Source organism: Balaenoptera borealis (genome assembly GCF_965194805.1).
Source record: "Balaenoptera borealis genome assembly, chromosome: 1".
Classification (NCBI taxonomy): Eukaryota; Metazoa; Chordata; class Mammalia; order Artiodactyla; family Balaenopteridae; genus Balaenoptera; species Balaenoptera borealis.
The window spans coordinates 33,352,260-33,372,010 of record NC_138860.1 but is presented as its reverse complement, the minus strand read 5'-3'; the positions used below and the strand labels follow the sequence as shown (position 1 = coordinate 33,372,010).

The 19,751-nt window shown below is 53.7% G+C and overlaps 1 protein-coding gene across 9 annotated transcripts in view; it reads left to right on the top strand.

The window, feature by feature from the left end:
- Positions 1 to 19,751, top strand: part of MFSD4A (major facilitator superfamily domain containing 4A) — a 37,205-nt gene that overhangs the window by 4,685 nt on the left and 12,769 nt on the right. Inside the window, exons 2-9 of one of the 9 annotated variants that reach the window (XR_014244762.1) lie at positions 5,294 to 5,492; positions 6,160 to 6,420; positions 9,471 to 9,633; positions 10,079 to 10,194; positions 11,265 to 11,438; positions 14,178 to 14,555; positions 17,716 to 17,786; positions 19,185 to 19,203. Coding sequence is in view for 4 of the 9 variants with exons in the window: in XM_082392388.1 (XP_082248514.1) it covers positions 5,294 to 5,492; positions 6,160 to 6,420; positions 9,471 to 9,633; positions 10,079 to 10,194; positions 11,265 to 11,438; positions 14,178 to 14,325; positions 17,716 to 17,786; positions 19,087 to 19,207 (1,253 nt within the window). In the remaining 5 variants the exon portion in view is untranslated. The other 8 variants (XR_014244763.1, XR_014244764.1, XM_082392389.1 and 5 more) reach the window with 8 other exon arrangements.

The following is a 19,751-nucleotide window of genomic DNA, read 5'->3' as shown; positions in this document are numbered from 1 at the left end:
AAATCTATAGAGGTAGAAAGTAGATGAGTAGTTTCCTAGGGCTGAGGGTGGGATGCAGAGGGGAATGGGGAGTGACTGCTAATGGGGAAGGGATTTCTTTTGGGGGTGATGTAAATGCTCTAAACTCAGATTGTGGTGATGAGTTCATAACTCTGAATATACTTAAAAAAAAAACCATTGAATTGTACACTTTGAATAGATTAATTTTTTGGTATATAAATTATATTTCATTTTTTTTAATTAAAAAAATCTCAAAACTCATCCCACCCTTTAATTCACTCATTTAACAAATATCTCTTGAGCCAGACCCTGTTTTGGGGGTGAATATGACACAGGTCCCTACTCTAATGGAGCTTACATTCTGGAGGATCATTTTAGTGAAATGAAGGAAATAAGGCAGGGTAAGGATGGAGAGCTACAGAGTTGGGGGTTACTTTAGCTCAGTGGTCAGGGAAGGCCTCTCTGAGCTGACACCTGAATGACAGGAGAGAGCCATGCAAGCAAAGAACGTGGGGAGAGGTGTTCCAGGCAGACAGAGCTGCAAGTTTAACCAGTGTGTAAGGAGCACTCCCTGCGGGTCCAGCACCCATTGAGCCAGGGAACGTCGTCATGCAAGGGTGCTCCCCTGATCTGAGTCTAACAGGGATCCCCCCAAAGACAGGCTTCCTTGCTCCTCCTTCTGGGTCCCCCAAGCCTTAACAAAGGGCGTCAAACAAGCTGGGGTGTCAGTGTGGGGGGCCCCAGTTAGAGGGGGACCTGTCCCCCTGCCCCTGCCTCAGTCTGTCACCCCTTCCCTCTCGCCCTGGCTTGCAGTCTCCAGCCTGCCCTCACTCCCAGGGGTGTCCTGTCCCCTGGTTCCTGTCCCAGGCCCCGCTCCTCTCTTGGGAGACTGCCGGCCCCTTTTGGGGTGGAGGGGAGCTGGGGATGCCTCTGACCCCTCCTGGTTCTGCATTCTGCCCCTTTCCCTGGTCCTTCAGGGAAGGAGATTATCCAGGGTGGACAGGGGGAGTCCCTTGAGGTAAAAATGTGAGGAGAATGTGAGTGCCGCCCTGGGGTCGCTCACCCCGGTGGCACGGGGCTGGCCCTCAGCAGCATTCTTCCCCACCCCTGGGCAGTGGAGGGCTAGACAGCTGGCTGACATCTTACTGTTTTGCTCAAGCCCTTCCCCTGCGTTGGAGCCTAGCAGCCCCTCCTCTTACGACAGAACCAGGAAGGCCAGAGCAGGCACCCATGGCAGGACAAGGTGATCACATGTGCCCTCTGGGTAAGGCAGAGCACCGGGGCTGACAGGCCCGCAGTGTGCTCAAGGTCACACAGCCAGCTGGCGGGGCAGGCACCTGGCTCCCTGCTCTCCCTTGCCCGTTTGCACCTTCCGTGTGGAGCCGTTAATAAGTAACCTGGACGTTTCTCAGGCTTCTTGAGGAAGGGTTCCCTAGACTGTCTTGGGGGAGTGGGGCCCTTCCTCTCATTGGCCTGAATAAACATCAGAGCCCAGGGCCAGGGGAGGGACGTTCCACGACACCACGCTGGCCTTTTCCTGGATGGGAGTCAGAAACCAGGTCCCCACTCAGCATTACTCGCTCTCTTCCCTGTCTGGGCCGGCTTCCTGATCTGTAAAATGGGGGGTAGGACTCTTTGGTCCTCAGTACCACTCTGGCAGTCAGAGGGCCTGGCAGCAGAAATGGGTGGGGCGGGGGTGTCGGGCAGGAGCTGGCTCCAGTTCTCTGACCCTTTCTGCCCAGCGAGCCTGCTTCTCTGGGCCTGATGGTGCTCTTTGGGGGCGGCCCAGGGCCTGCAGGGAGGGGGTGAGCTGCAGGTGGCCGGGAGGCAGCTTCCAGTGAGTGAGCACAGGAGGACCGACTGTAACGTCTCACTCCCTCTGCGCGGCAGTGCTTCATATCCCTGATTTATAGCGGAGCACCTGAGGCTCAGAAGGGCTAAGTGTGAGTGGCTTGCCGTGAGCCGCCCGCTGGGAAGTGGCAGAGGTGGGCCTAGGACCAGTCTTCTGATTACAAATCCCACCACATCCGTGCTGCCAAAGCTGCGATGACATTATTATTCTATAATTTTCAATTACCCACTTTCCTGGAAGGGGCCATTGACCAAACCATTAAGTGACCAAGACAATTAGTGTATTTCAGTCTGGCTCTGAGATGTGTCTAGGACTCCTTTTTTCTTGGCAACAACATACCATTCTAAAGAAACTTGTTCAGGCTGATTTTTGGAAGGACCAGGCACAGCCCTGCTGAAACAACTGGGGAGGGTGGGCAGCCTGGGCTCCAAACCCAGGGTTCGTTGTGGTGCGGCTGTCCCCATTTACTGGGAACAGGTCTCCATCTCCCCCGCCCCCCCGCCCGCTCACCCCGCCCGATACCCCAGGAACGCAGCTGGAAGGCTGCAAGGTCAAACCACGGCCCTGGGGTTGGCAGGAGTCACAGGGAGGGGACTTCCCAAGCCAGCCTCCCTCCAGCCTCTCCTTCCTCCTGTTCTCTTTTTATCCCTCCCTCCTGCCTGTCACTGGACCTGGGAACGAAAGAGCCCCCTTTGGGCACCGAGTGTCCTTCTCTGGAATAACAAGGTGAGAGGGTACCAGTTGGAGAGAGGAGAGGCCTGGACAGGGCTGCCCACTGGCCACCAGCCCTTCCCAAACCCCATCCCCGCCTCCTGGGCCTCCTGCTGTTCCAGTCAGCACCTTCCTGGCAACTTGACCCACTAGATTCTTTATCTCGTTACCTCTGTCTCTGGCTCTGGCTCTCTCTCTCTGTCACCCCCATACTATCCCACATCAGCCTCCTAACGGTCTCTAGTCCCTTTCTCCAGGCCATGCTGTGTGGGGTGATGACACAAGCCTTTCTCAAGCATTCCCATTTCACTAGCAACATCCAGCAACCCTGGATCAAACACCTCAGGGGCAAACACAGTCCAGACATGGGGGTCCCACAATGAACAGGATACAGCAGATGCCTTGGGAAGCTTGCAACGGAGCCAGCAGTTATCCGGAAGCAGTTGGAGTTTCCATAACACCAGCAGAGGGTCCACTGGGGGCTCGTGTTCTAGTGGCTACAGCTGTTTGCCATTGCTTCCTAAGACCAAGACGCTGAAGAATCTGGCCTCACGCTCCCTGGCCGCTCCCCTCTCCAGCTTGGCTGCGTCCGTGGCCCAGCATCAGCCTTTTTACACATGCACGCACGTGCACACTCCTCCATGGGAAAGCAGCATGGCATAGGGAACAGCAAGTCAGAAGCCCTGGGTTTGGGTCAAGGATCTGTCTGCTACTTTCTTAGCCCTTCTCAGCCTCAGTTTCCTCGTGGGTCACACGAGGCACAATTGCAAGGTCTACCTCACAGCGTTGTCACGTACACCAAATGTCTTGGACCCTGTAAACAAGTGTTCGTTGTTTTCATGTACCCTGTAATGTTAGTTCTCCTTTCTTTTCCCACACCTTCCCACAGCTCCTGCCTATCTCAGTTCACTGATCCCAGGTCCCGTGCCCGCAGGACGGTGCTACAGGACTGGTTAACCACTCTCATCCAGGGTTTTCAGGGCAATAATGATAATGTATTAATTCTTCAAGAGAGCATTTTTGTACTTGGGGTGTCGGTGCTGTACCGCAAAGTGGTGAGTGAGATTGTGGCAGTGTCAGGCCCACGTAGCAGCTCAGTGGGGGAAACACTTGAGGGGGAGATGGGGACCCTCTTGCTATCCCTGAAGTCAGGCCACCCAGGAAGCTGCCTAGTTGATCTTGTACGGGGAAAGGAAGGGGAAAGAGCTATTCTGAGAGGCCTGTGGATTGTATCAGCCTGCAGAGGTGTGGGCATCGCCTCTGTGCCAGTACCAATGAGACAGGCCACCAGGCAGCAGGAAGCAGAAACGCATGAAGCTTGGTGAGTGGCCCAGGCTGTCAGTGCTGGAGGCCGGCAGAGCAGGGATGCTTGGGGAGCGGGAAGGGGGTGCTGGGAGGGACCTGAACAGGCCTCTCCACAACACGACCCTCTTGTTCTCCTTCTAGTGGCCGGGGTGAAGTGAGTCTCCCCTGCCCCCTCACACACAGCTTTGAGCTGGGAACAGACAGGGGTCATGATTGGCAATCTCCAATCAGCAGATCAGCCTGGAAACAAGAAAATGAGAAAATAAAGAACTGCTGCTACCAGCAGAGCCCTTCTGATAAAGGATTTCATCAAAGATGGGGCGAGATGAAAAGCTGAGAGCCAACAGGGTCAGAGGCAAGAACCTCTGGGAAAAGACAGTCTGAGGGGTCTCTTGGGGCCTCCCCCTTTTCCTCGGTGAGCTGGAAACTCAGGTCTTCTTGTCACAGAAATACCAACACTCCCACCTCCACCCCTCCAGGTCCGGCAGCCAGACGAAGGCACCTGGGGCTCTCCACCTTCTCATAATCTGAGACACTTTCCTCTACAACCTCTCCCTTCCAGAGCCTGCTTGCTGCCCACTCTCCTTCCCCCCACGTTAGCCTTTCAGACTGGCCCCAGAAAATACGAGGCTTCCTTCCTTTCTCCGAGAGTCTGCTTACTGGGCGGAGTGTACCCGAAAGACCGGACAGAGCCTCAGGCCTCCACCCATGTGTTCACTCATCCTTTCACTCACTCAGCCTGCTGCTGTGGGCTCCTCTGGGGGAAGGTCACCACTCAGACACCTCTCAGTGGGGCCTCCCTTCTGGACACTTGCCAGGCACAGAGTCCAACAGCTCTGCCCATAGAGGGGTCACCAATTTCCCCAAATACCTCGGCTGTGGGCTTTGGTTCAGGCAGCTCAGGCCTGGTGCCTGCAGAGGGCCTGGCGTGTTCCGGTCCTGTGCGGGGAGGGCACTGCAGCCGGGCTCAGCCACCGTCCCCGGCCCCCCTCCAGGCTCACGCGTGTGGCACGGCTCCCTGGAGACGCTCAAAGCCACTCCCCTCACACCTTCCGTGAGAGACATGGAGATATCTTTGCATATAATTGTCTATAAGCAAACAATTTAAAGTTTAAGTAAATGATACAAAATCACTTCTAAGTCCAATAATAGCAGTTACGCTTTGTGAAGTGTCCATTACATAGCTCTCACAACCTCCCTGCGTGGTAGGGATCGTTATCTGGGCAGACCCAGTCCTCTTGCCCATGACCCATAGCTAACACGTGACAGAGCTTCTGCCACAGCTCCCTTTGCTCTTGGACCAGAGGCAGGGGGAAGCGTCTCGGCTTCCCCGGGGGGCCACCCAGTGAGTGGAGGACGGGGTGGGGGGTCTTCCTTCGAAGGGCTCCGGCCCCCCTCCACTGACCGCACCCTCCGCTACTGCAGCCTGGCCCAGTCGTTATGGGCCCTCTTCACCTCTTCTCTGGCCATCTCCCTGGTGTTCGCCGCCATCCCCTTCTGCCGAGACGTGAAGGTGCTGGCCTCAGTCATGGCGCTGGCGGGCCTGGCCATGGGCTGCATCGACACCGTGGCCAACATGCAGCTGGTGAGGATCTACCAGAAGGACTCAGCGGTCTTCCTCCAGGTGAGCCCCCAGCAGGCGTGGGGCTGGGGGCAGGCAGGGCACAGGGGAGCTCCCTCAGCCCTCTCCCCCCAGCCAGGCATCTCCTCCCCGAGACCAGGACGGTGACCCAGAAAGAGGAGCAGGGTCAAGTTCAGTGTGACCGTTTCCAGCTGGACTATACTGGGCCGTTATCTCTGGACTCAGGTCTCTTCATCTCTAAAATGGAGTGATGATCCTGGCCTGCAGGTGGTCAGAGGAATCTAAGTGCTAATGAGCAAAGGTTCTTTGTAAGTTGGAAAGGGCGTGATGGAAGGGCTTGGTGTTTTCTCTCATCTCCTCCTCTCTCTGTGTTTCTTCTTCCTTCCTTCTCCTCCCAGTTACCCAGGATTCCAGTCCAGCCCTTCCCTTTACTAAGCCCCCTCCCCTTTGGGGTGTTAACTGGTGGATGCTAACCTGGGAACAGCCCCCAGCTGGTGGTTAAGCTTTGGGAAAGAAGAGAGAGGGAGGAGTTGGCCACTGTCACCAAGTTATCCCAGGCAGGAAGGTCGTGACAGGAGCTTCGCTCCTCACCTCTCTTGCCTCCCACCCTACTGCTCCCAGGCAGGGGCTCCCCAGATGGGACACAAGGTGGGGGGCAGGCAAAGCCTGAGGCATGCCTCCACCCACCCCAATTCTCTTCTCTTCCCAGGTTCTCCATTTCTTTGTGGGCTTTGGTGCACTGCTGAGCCCCCTTATCGCTGACCCCTTTCTGTCTGAGGCCAGCTGCTTGCCCACCAACAGAACAGCCAACGCCACCTCCGGTGGCCACCTGCTCCATGCCTCCAGGGTCCTGGCCCACCACCATACTGGGGCCCAGCGTTGGTCCAACCAGACGCTCCCTGGGCTGACCCCACAGGACGGGGCAGGGGCCCGTGTGTCCTACGCCTTCTGGATCATGGCCCTGATCAATGTGAGTGCCACTGGGGCAGGGCTGGGTGGGCACTAGTGGACAGTCACCCATACCAGTCCATACCAGCTCCCAGTACAGATTCTTCTGTTTCTGAGAAACGTACTGGGGCTGAGATGTGCCTTCAGGAAGGCAAGAAGAGGGGAGAACTGACCCCTGGGGATTCATCTGAACACAGGGGGCTGCAGGAGATCACCTCTAAGGTCCTTCAGTTGTGACATCCTGGGATTGCGATTGTCAAGGGAGGTGAAACAGTGAGCAGGTTTAGTGCAATGAGATCAGGGTCAACTTCCAAGTCATCAGAGGTTCCCTGGGGAACCAGCTCTTTTCCTCCAAGGCCAGATGATGTAGACCCTGGGACAGAGCACTGCAGGACATACCAGGCTCTTCTCCAGGGTCCTCAATCACTAGTGGGATTCTCCTGTGCCTGCTGTGAGGTGGGCCCCTGTGGAGGCTGGAGGATAGACAAGATGACCTCCAAGGGACCCTGCCTGCCAAGGCTGCCCTGGTGGGAGCAGAACAGGGAGACCACGTCACTGTGTCTGGGTCAGATACCAAGGCCCTCTGCACCCCAGCTCTCATCCTCCCCTGCTAAGTCAGGACTGACTGTGGTCTCTGGCTGGAAACTTCCTCTGGTGCCCTGCAGCCCGAGTTAGCCCAGGCTGGGGCCAGAGGGAGAGGTGGGACACCCTCGCCGCCAGCTCCTCTCCAGCTTGGGAAGAATGGTCGTGAACACCAGGAGCACGCACTGGGGGGGGGAGTATTCCAGGTGGCCATCCACCTGGCTATGGGATGGAGGTGCCACATGGTTTGTCACCCCAACTTGGAGTCTGTCTTTGCTCTAGGCAGACTTGTTACCTACCCCTCCTGAGGCAGGCAGGCTGGGCCTCAGAGTGATGCTATACACGTAGCATTGAAAGAAGCCTTTGCGGGCACCCAGTCCCACTTAAACAGCAGGGCAGGGGTGTTATACCATCACTGGCTCAAGGGCCTGATAAGGGGCTAGGAAGAGGCTTGGCCAGGCTGGAACCCTGACCCCCAGCACAAGCCCCTACCAGCTGCCCTATAGTCGCTGCTCATTTTCCCTTCTCTTTTGTAACTTTCCCTGTACCAGATTCTTCACTGGGGCCTCTGAAAAACATACATACCCCTCTCCCTCTGCTCCTTTTCCTTTCTGCCCATGCCCATCATTGTTTTGGAAACAATGCAGCTTTGGGCCTGTGCCCTCCGCAGGGGACCTACGAAGGCACAGAGCACTGTCAGTACAATGTCAAGGCTGAGACTCTGGGACCAGGAAGCCGGAAGGTCCAGCCAGCTTAAGCCTGAGGTCTGTTTTCTCTTGCCCCATGAGGTGCAGACTGGAGGCACTTTGTTTGCTGCAGGATTTCCGGACTTTTTCCATTGGTTTGTGTCTGAAGATAAACAGCCCACCCCAGAAGAGAATGGGCTGTGCATGCATGTGGGCAAACACATTCACACAGGCCAGCCCACCTGGCATTCTCTGACTTTTAAGGCAGAGCCTACCTTCCCTGAATGGGCTTCTTATAAAGATCCGGTGTGTTCCTGCCAGCACTGTCAGCCAATCCTCTGTGAAGTCCTTCCCACCACCCACCTCCCTGGAGAGCCCAACCTGCGTGAGCACACCTCTTTTACAGCTGTTTCCCCTTGGCCTTCCCCCAGGCATTCTGCTACCACAGGCCTCTGTGTGTGGGTTTCCTGTTTCTCCCATCAGACTGGACGGAGGGCTTCACCTCCCCCATTAGACCCAGGACTCCTGAGGGCAGGGGCTGTCTCACCCATTCAGGCCAGATTTATGGCTCTAATGCTGCTGGGGTGTGTCTGACTTATTTATAAGTGGAGGGAGGCTCCCAAGGTGCCCACAGGGAGGTGTCAGCACAGGGGTGGCATTCAGGTGACTTGGGAAAACGTCTATGTGAGCCAGCCTGCCTCCAGGCGACGGAGAGGCTTCCCCAGAGCAGCACTAGGCAGGGGCTGGCAGCCCCCTGACGTCCGTCTACCAGGCCAGCTTCGCCTGCGAGCCCAGAGGAGCCCATTAGCCCCTGGGACACTTCCGCAGTACCCTGGGCTTCCTCTCTTTCTGAAGCAAAAGGAGCTGGGATGAAGTTGCAGAGGTTAGACTTGATGAAGAGCTTCCTGGCAGCAAGGGTGGTTAGACACAGGCAAGGCACCTGCGGGAGGCGGTGAAGGCTTCTCCAGGCAACCTCAGGAGCAGGAGACGTTTCCCATTACTCTGGGGAGTTCATAAAACTGAAGCGGCTTAACATAAATATCAGTGAACATGACACTGGGCTCTGCATGTGTGTTGCTCACAGCATGCATTTTTCAATCCAAAGGAGTCCCTGTCTCTCCCTGTTTTCCCTGAGGATAGCCTCTGTACCTTCATAAGGTATAACATCACCCAGAACAGCCCCTGACATGGAGATGGCACTGGTCAGAATCAGGTTGCCCGGGCTCCAGTCTAGCGCTGTGTCTCAAGTCAGCTGTGTGACCGGCACTAACGCTCTCAGGTCTCTTCCAGTTGTAACAGGTTTTGACTAAGTAATAACTTTGAGCCTCAGTTGCCCCACCTGGAAAATGGGGTTAATGATTTCCCCCCAGCATGTTTTACAGAACTGTGATGAACAAAAGCCAAACTTCTTTGTAAAGCATCACATGCTCTACCAGCATGAATGAGTGTGAGGGGCCTTGCTCCAGCCCTGCTCAGGACAAGGCTGTTAGAAAGGAGTTTATCTCTAGCACCTCCTGTGCCAGCAGAGGCCCGGTGTGAGTCCAAGCTTTGCATGTGACAAGTACCTGTCTTTTCAGGGAAATGACTGTGGTTAAAGTCGGGCAGCAATTACACCAAGCCTGCCCAGGGGTCAAGGCACCTGGCTGCATTCCCCAGGTGGGCACCCTGGGAAAAGAGCTGTCTTCTCCCAGGACTGTGCAGACTTTTGCCACACAGCCACGTGGAGGTGTACGCGGCAGGCCAGGCATGGGAAATGGGGACCCTAATGGGAACAGGGCTCTCCTGACCCTCTGCCCACCCCCAGCTCCCGGTGCCCATGGCTGTGCTGTATCTGCTGTCCAAAGAGCGGCTGCTGACCTGCTGCCCTCAGAGGAGGCCCCTACTCCTGTCTGCAGATGAGCTCACCCTGGAGACGCAGCCTCCTGAGAAGGAAGACACTTCCTCGCTGCCCCCTAAGTTTCACCCAGGTGGGGGCTCTAATGAACTCTCAGGCTCATGGCCCCATACCGAGGCTTCCCTGGTAAGCCCTCCCACCCAGAGGGAGAACGTAGATCACAGGTGAGAATGGTTGGGGAAGAACCCTTGGCACTGCTGGTCTTGGGAGGCAGGAGATGGAACAAACTGGCCAAGAGAATGAGGAAGGCAGACTTCTGGCTCCAGCCTGCATTCTGCCTAACCCCTCCTGTGTGACCCTGGGCGAGTTACCTGACCTCTCTGAGCCTTGCTTCCAACAACACTGTGAGATGGACAGGGGCTGTTCCTAATAGACAGTTGGAAGCTGGAGAAGGTGGGAGGCAGTAAGTGGTCTCCCCTCTGCCAGGGCTCTCCTGACTGCCAGCCACTGTCCCTGGGTGCGCAGAGGAAGGGAGCAGGAGCTGAGACCTGTCCCTGCTCTTCTCATGTCTCATCCAGGGCATGAGGACCTGTTTAGCTGCTGCCAGAGGAAGAACTTCAAAGGAGTCCCTTCTTCTTTCTTCGCCATCCACATCACAGCCGCCCTGGTCCTGTTCATGACCGACGGCTTGACGGTGAGCCTGCCCTTGGACGGTGTCCCTTATTGGGCACCCCCCTGGGCTCCCTGAGCCTCAAATCTGGGGATGGTAAGAGAAAGGAGGAACGTCAAGGTTTCCTAGAGACCTCACCTGTACTACAGTGGGCCCAAAAATTTAAACCAAGCACAAGTCCCAGGGGAGAGTCTCTCCAGAATTGAATACAGCCCCTTGGAGCTGTGGTTTCCTGTCTCATTCAGTTGTTTTTATTTTCATGAACTCTGTGGATAGGGGCCTCTGGTTTGTTACTGAGTGTAGGCTCCCCACATTTTTTAAAGGGGCAGTGCCCTATTCCCCCAGGTAGAGGTCATGCCATATAAACTCTAGGGCACTCTGCTTCCTGGAATACATTCGAAGCCTGGGCTTCTCAAGCCACGTGGTAAACAAACTACAGGCAGGATCTGGGCCCAGCTATTCAGTCCACCAGTGACCTCTGTTACTCTGTTTAGTGCCTTTTTCCAGAAATCTCTAAGGATTAGGACATTTTTGAATGGCTGATTGATTAACTGGTTGCCATATGAGGGACTCTCCAAAGAAAAGGCCCTAAAAACCTAGATGACCTGGAGGAAAGTACTCGTGACAGTACTGGTTGACTTCCAACTCTCAGTGTGACCTTGGGCAAGTCACTTCCCTCTGCCCTCTCATCTGTAAAATGAGATGCCTATACACACCTTTTTTTCAGCTGCAGCACCCTTCCTTCAACAAAAAACCTTCTGTGGAATGCTCATAAATAAGGCATGTAGTGGAACTCTGCTCTGGTTGAAGGGGGGAGCAGAGCCTGCATGACCAGACCCTTCGGGACTCCCGTGGGGACCCAGAGACACGTTCCTGGATCCCCTAGCTCCTGCAGGCACGGTCCGGAAGCTGTGGTGCCCAGGTTCCACTCTCAGCTCAGGCCTGTGTATGCCACGTGGTCTCGGCTCCAAGCCCACCCCTAAGCCTCTAGCAGCAGGACCAGTCCCTGCCAGCCCACACCACACCTGCCCCAGCTAGGCCTCCTCTGCGAGGGGACGCTGCAGGTGTGCTCAGCAGGACCTGTCTCCCCACAGGGGGCATACTCCGCCTTTGTGTACAGCTATGCAGTAGAGAAACCGCTGTCTGTGGGACACAAGGTGGCCGGTTACCTCCCCAGCCTCTTCTGGGGCTTCATCACTCTGGGTCGGCTCATCTCCATTCCCATCTCCTCAAGAGTGAAGCCAGCTACCATGGTTTTCGTCAATGTGGTAAGTGGCCTCCTTTCACTTTTTGGAGACCCAGAAGAACCATTCACTCCTGGCCCTAGCACTGCCCCAGGACACTTGCTCGGAACTGGACTCTGCCAGCAGGTGAGGAATGTAGAAGTAGAGGGAGGAGAGGAGAGGAGAGAGATGCTGGTGGGGAAGGGATGGAAATCCAAGGGGTGGAGCCTATTCATGTGATCTTGGAAAAGTCCTTTCCCCTCTGTGGGCCTCTGATTTTGTACCCATTGAAGAAAGGGGCTGTAGGAGACGATTAGTGCTGCGTCTGGAGCAGATCCCAGCTGACAGCTTGCAAGGAGTAGAGAGAAGCAGGTGCTGGCCTTGATCCTCCCTTGTTCACCTTGGTGCCCAGCTGGTCAGAGCCCTATGGCCAGTGGAGGCCAGGGATCCCTTGGCCTTCAGAATCACCATCTCTGGGCTGGGGCCTGGGAATTTACATCTTGCAGCTCTCCCAGATGATTCTTAAGTAACCAGACTGGCATGTAGGATGGCCTTCAAGGAACTGGTCTGCTCCGGAGGCAGGAGGTCTGGGCCCGAGAAGTGGGTTAAGACTTTTGCCCTCATGTGTGTCCATGCCACCATCTATGACAAAGAGGTCCAGATTACAGATTCCTGTAAGGTTGTCTAGCCCAACCTCCGACCAGGGATTGAATCACCTCTATAATATCCCTTCCAAGGGGTCCACAGTCTGTCTAAACACCCCCGAGTGACTGGAAACTCACTACCTTTCCAGGAAGTCCAATCCACTGTTGGAAAGTACTTCCTTGAGTTGAGTTTCTAGTGGAGAGAAGGTTGGGAAATAATGTAGAGGCTACAGAGGTCAAAGATCATGAGCCCCAAGAAAGGCCCTTGGATTTGGCCTTGTGCTGGTTGATGACTTTCAAGAAAGAAATTTCTGTTCAATGTAGATTGGAGGTGGGGGGAGGGGGGTAGAAGCCAAACTCAAGAGGTTGAGGGTGGGAATTCCCTGGCAGTGCAGTGGTTAGGACTCCGTGATTCTACTGCAGGGGGCACAGGTTTGATCCCTGGTGGGTTTGATCCCTGGTGGCCTGGGAACTAGGATCCCGCAAGCCGCACAGTGCAAGCCAAAAAAAAAAAAAAAAGAGGTTGAGGATAAGAAGGAAGTGGAGGTGTGAGAATTGCAAATATGTCTGTGAAGGGAGTCTTGTTTGACAGGAGTCAGGTGGTACGAGTGTGTTTGTAGGCAGAGGAGAAAGGCAGGAAGCCCGTAAGGAGGAGGCCTGTGAGGATAGCACGTCAGAGAGTAAGTGAATGAAGAAGGCCAGGGGAGAAGGGATGGGGTCGAAGGACAGAGGCGAAGGAAGTGCTAAGCTTAGTAAGAAGACGGGCCCTGTTCTGTGGAGCTGGGGTGATGGTGACATGATGCAGGCAGAAAGACTCCTCAGGTCCGTGAGGTGGAGAAGAGTGAGGGTACAGGGGCTGCTGGTGGCCATACTCTCTAGCACACGAGGCCAGCTGCTTAGAAGACAGTGGGTATAACTCTGGGTTGGTGAGAAAAGGAAGTCTGAAGCCTCCACATGAGTTAGGCACTGATGATAAACTCACCCGGGGTGCTGGTTTTTAAAAAGGAAAATCAGATTTCTGGGTCCAGCTCAGACTTAGTGAATCAGAATGTCCAGGGGAGGGGGCTAGCAATCTGTGTATTCAACAAACACTCTAGGGGGTTCGTGTCATCAAGCAAGTTTAGGAAAACACTATCCTAGAGCAAGTGATTCCCAAATACACTAGACCCACTGGAGGTGCTTTTGGAATATACAGATTCCTGGGCCCCTACCCCAGAGATTCTGATTCGGGGAGCAGGGGGAAGTGTGGAGGGGAACCTGGGTGTCTGAATTGTTTTAAAGCTTTTCAGGTACTTTTCGTGGGCAGCCTGTTGGGACCACACCTGAACAACCCTGAGCAAGCTCCCAGATGCGGCAGCTGCCATGTCTCGAATTCACTGCAACTTCTTCACAGATTCCGCTCATTTTAAAATTAAGGGTCACTCTGCTCTTGATGTTCTCCTGGATCTCAACAACCACTTACTGGTTAATGAGTACACACGTCGGGGGGGCCCTGCGGGGAACTGCCGGGGTGCTGAGTTCTATAAGATGACGTCTCTGCCTTTAAGGAGCTTACAGTTGGCTAGGGAAGAAGATGGGCGGGGGAGAGGGAGCGTGTGTGTCCCGGTACAGAGGTGAGGATGAGGGGCTGGTAGGGAGGTGGGAAGCAGGCAGACAGCCAGTCTGCGCCACCGACTGAGGAGGGGGCCGCGCCGAGTGGGAGCAGAGCTTGTCGGCAGAGTTGCTAATTCGCCCTTGGCATCCTCAGTCTTCTGTCATGCAGGCTAACTTAAGAGAGTTAGGTGTTTTTAAAACTTCCCAAGTCTAGAGATTTTCCGGGTGACTCTTCAAGGCTTTGTTTGTAAGGTCGGAGAGGAGAAGGAGCTAAGCGTTTCTAAGGCATGCGCGGTAGGCTGTTTGCGAGATGTCCGGCTGGGCTCCCCTCCCCCCTTGCTCCTATTCTCAGGGTTTCCTTGGCCGACACCAACTGGGGAAGGTGCAGTTCCCACATATTCCACAGGGTAGCGCACGGGTCACACAGCGCTGCCCCTGCGGTCGGAGAGGAACTTTTCAAGCCTGGAGACGGACTGCTGGTTTTCCTTTCTCCATGACCACCCAGCTTTTCCCCAATTTCTCATCGCCTCCGTCTCCGCCATGACAGGTCGGCGTGGTGGTGACGTTCCTGGTGCTTCTTGTTTTCTCCTACAACGTCGTCTTCCTGTTCGTGGGGACAGCCAGTCTGGGCCTGTTTCTCAGCAGCACCTTTCCCAGCATGCTGGCCTACACTGAGGACATCCTGCAGTACAGAGGTGAGCCCGCCCGCCCAAGAGCGAAGAGGCACTCCCTCGGGCGGGGCGCTGCTTCCCCCGCGCAAGCCCCTCTTCCTGGGGTCTTCCAGCTACAAGGTCCCTGCCCCACCTCCTCACAGAAGTGAAGGCTCCCCTCCTGACTCTGGGGGCAACAGGCTTGTTCTGGCCCACGTGCCCCCCCCCCATTCAACGTTATACCGGATCATGTGATTTCAGACCACAGAGAAACAGTAAGCATCTCTTTCCCATTTTTTTTTTCCGTAGCGGTGTCTACAGACCCACAGCTGGCATCTTGTGTAACACCCATGTGCTGGAAATAACAAGTTCAAAGAAAAGCAAAGTTGCACAGGAAAAATTATAGCATAGGAAAGGGGTTTTATAACTTATCAGTAAAAGGACCTCTGTGTTTTGTTGTTCTTGTGGCTGTTGTTCGAAACAGAGGAGTAGAACAATGACTCCACACCTGATTCAGGGTTGTGCCCAGCTTCCTTGATGTCGGAAACCTCTGATTCCCTCAACTAGTCTCCTTCCCTTTCCGTAGCCTCCCAAGGGCGTATAGCAAAGATCTTTTTTTAAAAAAATAAGTTAATTAAAAGTAATTATGTTTTGAACATTTAACGTTACCCTCAGAAGTAATCAGAGGTGCCCTAGAGTGTTGGAAAACCAGCACTAAAGATGAGTGATTTCTCTAGAGCAGGAGTGGGGGCCGTTGGTGTGGGGGGTTGCGGGGGGCGCCAGGCAGGATCAGAGCAAGGAGAGCTACATTCCGCTCATCCTGAGACCTGGGTCCTTGAAATCAAAGGATAATCCCCAAACTTCAAACGAGTAAAGGAAGTAATGAAGTAATGTTGGTATCACCTGTCACATAGTATATCTCACAGAGGTTGAAGTGATTAACAAATGTTAGAGTTTAATAAGAAAAAGAATGTGATGTTGGTTGGTTCTGCTGCAAGTGGTCACTCAAATCCGTCCTCTTCTTTTCTCACCATCCCCGCCTTAGTTCAAGCACTTAACCTGTTTGGAATAGTTAAGGGTGCCCAGCTTTTCGTAATTTCTAATCACTCCCATCCCTGCCTTGGCAGGTCTTGGCTTGTCTCCTGGCCTTCAGATTTGCCTCCATCAGTGGTTCTCACTGCTGGTTCCACATTAAAATCACCTGGAGCCTTTGTAACAAAGCCCAATGCCTGGGCTTCATCTCCACGAAGTCTGATGTAACTGGTCCAGAGCTGCTGAGTGATGGTAACGTGTAGCCAGGGTGAGGAACATTTACTGGGCCGTCCTCTACACGGCTGCAGAGGGATTGCTTGGAAACACAGAGCTGCTCACAGCCTTCACATCTTCTGTGGAGCACTTTTCCCTTCTCCAGCCTTCTCCTTCCCTGCTTCCCCTCAGAGCCCGCATTCTAGCCATGTTGAATTACTTGCTATTCCCTGATGGCACAAAACCCATTCTGTATCGCCACACTTTGGCACAAAGTGAACCCTCTACCTGGAATGCCCTTTCTCTTCTGTCCCACCCTCTCATCTGCCTGCTCAAGTCCCTCCCCTTCCACCCCCTCTGGGAAGCTTCTCTGACCCCACTGGGAAGGTGTGCCCCCCTCCTTCGTACCTGCCTCTCGTGTTTGTCCCACCTCAAGGCTTTTCTACCTATGTTATCTGCGTCCTCTCCTTGACAACACGCTCCCTGAATGCACCAGCAAGGGACAAGGGCAAGAGCATGGGCTTTGAGGTCATCAGCAGATCTGAAGGTCAGTCCTGTCTCCACACCTTCTGGCTTTGTGACCTTGTGCAGTTCAATTTCCTTCCCCTTTCTGAGCCTCAGTTTTCTTATGTGCGAAATTGGGATGCAAATACCTTCCTGTGAGGACTGTTTTGTGCGCTAGAGGAAATGTAAAGCTCTTGACTTAGCAGCATAACTGGCTCACAGGTGCTCAGTATATATGTTAACTCTAATTATTCATCTGAGTACTCTCAGTGTTTAGCACAGTACCTGATGCACAGCAGGTACTGAAAGGTTTTTGAACGTATGAGTGGAATAGACAGTGGGTACTGCTGACCAGTGTTGAATCTAGAGATAGCTTCATGGAGAGGAGGGAACATGAACTGCCCCAGGGTTTGGAAAGTCGGAGGAAAAAGGAAAGGCATTCCGGGGAAGGATGGGGTGGGGGGCAGTGAACAGGGTGAGAGCAAAGGCACAGAGACAGGTATAAATGTAAGTGAGGAACTTGAAGGACAGAGGAGACAATGGCGATCTCTGATTCAAAAAACACTAAGTGTCTACCGTACGTTGGCCACTGTGCTAATATTAAGCGGTGGTATATGCCACTGAACTAAAATTCAAGGCACATCCTCTCTCATGGGCTTCCAGCCTGTAGAGGGAGGCTGCCTGGTAAACAGGTGGGAGGCGGGTGAGGCACATGAGAGTAGAGTGCAGGGGGCTGAGGGAGCACAGAGGAGGAGGAGCTAATCCAGGTTCAAGGACGGGGGCTGGGGGGAGAAGATTATGATGGTAATCTCAAAAGGTGAACAGGAGTTTTCCAGACAAAGAGGAAGAGGAGGAATGTTCAGGAGGGGGTGAAGGCATGTATGAGAAGCTGGCAGTGAGACTGTGTGCAGGGTCAGGAAACGGAAGAGAGTTTCTCATGACTGGAGGGTAGGTTGTGAGCAGATACTGTGACAGTCTGAGCTCTCAACCTGGGCAGATTATAGAGGGCCCTGCAAACCACATTAAAGCATTTGGACCTGATCCTGATGGCAGCGTTGAAGGGTTTAAGCGGAGAACTGGCCAGCGCTCTGCTGAGCACTCACGTGTCTTGCGTCAGAGTTATCCACACAGCAGCCCTGCGAAAGAGGTGTTGTCATGCCCCATTTTACCGAAGGAAACCAGGGCCTAGAGAAAGGGAAGGACTTGCCTAAGGTCCCATGGCTAGTAGGTGACGTAGCGGGCTTGGAACCCAAGTCTGACTCTGAAGCTTGGGCTCTGAAGGTCTGTGCCATGTTGCCGGATTGACCAGAGGTGTGGCTGGTCAGCACGATGCCAGGGCAGTGAGGACACTAGCCTGCCTGGCAGAGGAGATCAGGAAATCTTTCTGGAAAGGTAGTTGGCGTTCAGATTGGGAAGGGCCCTGAATGCCAGGCTAAGCCACTTGGAATTTATGCTGGAGACAATCGTGAGCAATTGAAGGTTTCAGAACAAGGAAGGGATATAATGACAAGCAGGACCTAAGCAAAGTTAAGAGCTAAAGTCTGAGAAATCTCAGGGATCCAAAGTAGTACTCTTAGGCAGCTGTACCACTTTGCAGAGGCTTCCCGGAAACAACCTGGATTATGCCAGCGGACTTCTGTCTCCTTAACTTGCTATTACTAAGCCAGATCCTTCTCTTTTGGTTAGGCTGTGCGACCACAGTGCTGGTAACAGGGGCAGGCGTTGGTGAGATGGCCCTCCAGATGCTGGTTGGTTCGGTATGTGGGGAAACTCGGGGTGGGGGGAGTAATCAGGGAGCGCTCCTCCAGGCAGGTGAGAAGATGTGGCCAGCCCCCGTCTGAACCTAGGCTGTCCCTTCCCTGAGCCTCCCACACAGCAAGCGGGAGCCCCACTCTGTCTCTGTCACCTGTTTCCGTTTCCAAGCCACCCTAGAAAGCTGAGCCTCCAAATGTGGGACCTGGAGATGTAAAGGGATGCTAGGTATTGTCCAAAGCAAACACAAGCCATGTCTGGGAGCAGGGCCAGAGGGCCCCGTGGGAATGTTTAGCTCTCAGAGCCTGGGATGGGTTTGGGCTGCAGGCGGAGTTCCTTTCCATCCCTCTCAATCCACCACTCCCTGCCCCACCTCTCCTCGCCTTTGGCCACCCTACAAAGGGCCCAGCTTTCCTGCCCGACTCCTGCCCTGATCAAGGGCCAACTCACCCAGTTCTCTTCAAACATACCCACGTTTCATTTGTTCATCAGGAAAAAAAAAAAAATCCACCTACTTTTTATGGAAGACTGTAATGAAGATATTGTTATGCTTCTTTTTACAAAGGAGGATACTGAAACTCAGAGAAATTAAGCAACTTGCCTTCAGTCACACCTGTAATAACCAACAGAGATGATGTCCATGCTTACGTCTTTCAGTCTCCAAAATCCCTCTAATCACTACTCAATTATCCTTCCCTTTTCTTTTGTCCTGCTGGACGGGAGGAAGAGCTATATCTTACGCTACCCTTTGCATTGAAATGACGTGATGTCATTCGCTTCAGTGTAATCTAGTGCAGGGAAGAAGGGGTACAGAGGGGTACAGAGGAAACATACTAATTGCTAAAGTTGGTGATGGGTCCATGGGAATTCCATATGCCACTTGAGTATATGTTTTAAATTTTCCATAATAAAAGGAGATATATATATATCATAATAAAAGGATATGTATATATATCTTTCTCCTCTGCAGAGTTCTGGTCAGGGATTGAGCGTATAGAAACATCTAATATGATTGGAGTTCTAAGGAAGATATGGAGATTTTCAAAGGTTCCAGGACACAGAGCTGAAAGGGACTGCAGGGGTCACTGGGTCCAACCTCTGCCGTACAGCAGGATTTCTGCCACCTCCAGAAACATAACCTTGAAACAAGGCCAAGATGTCCCTCCTACCAGTGTTTCTGTCTATTGGCATGATGGGCCAGAACTTGACTGAAAAACCTGCTGAGGCCCGAGAAGGCTGCTTCCTCCAATACATCTTTATGTGAAGTTTTGATGGCCTGTTTCTCTGTGTTTTCCCCTTTGGCAGATATTCCAGGCTCAGGGCAGCTATAGTTTCCTGGTCTGTGGCGTGATCTTTGGTGGCTTGGCTTTTACCTTCTATATCTTGCTCCTGTTTTTCCACAGGATGCACCCTGGACTCTCATCAGGTAAGGAAAGAATCTGTTTCTACACAAGAGGAGGAAAACAGAGCAGGGGGGGCGCGTGGGAGATGCTGTGGATCTTAGCACGCTACAAATGATGTTCTGTTCCAAGTAAAATGCAAGGAAATGTTTATTTTTCTACAGCTTCCTTTTCCCCTCTTCCTGCTTTGCCCTGCGATTGTCTGTGCTGGGCTCTCAGGGCAAGAGGGAACGGGATAGGCTGACTCATGGTTTCTCCATCAGGAGAGGGGCATGGTCTGTGAACTGGCTTCCTGCATCCCACCAGACCAGGGGACCATGGGCCAAGAATTGCATTCCAGCCTGTGCTGAGCACTGAAAGGCAGAGCCTGCCTCCTTGGCTGGAACTCGGCCCAGCAGCCTAATTGGCCATTTCTTTTCAGTTTGGGACTTGACTCGAGTCCAAATCTCTTTTTCAAAAAGAAGTCCTTCAGGCCAAGTGGCAAAGAAAAGCTCCTTCAGGGCAGAGACACCTCCTAAGAATAGTCTCGCTCCTGGAGACCCCAAGCAGGGGGGAGTCCCAAAGCTGTTT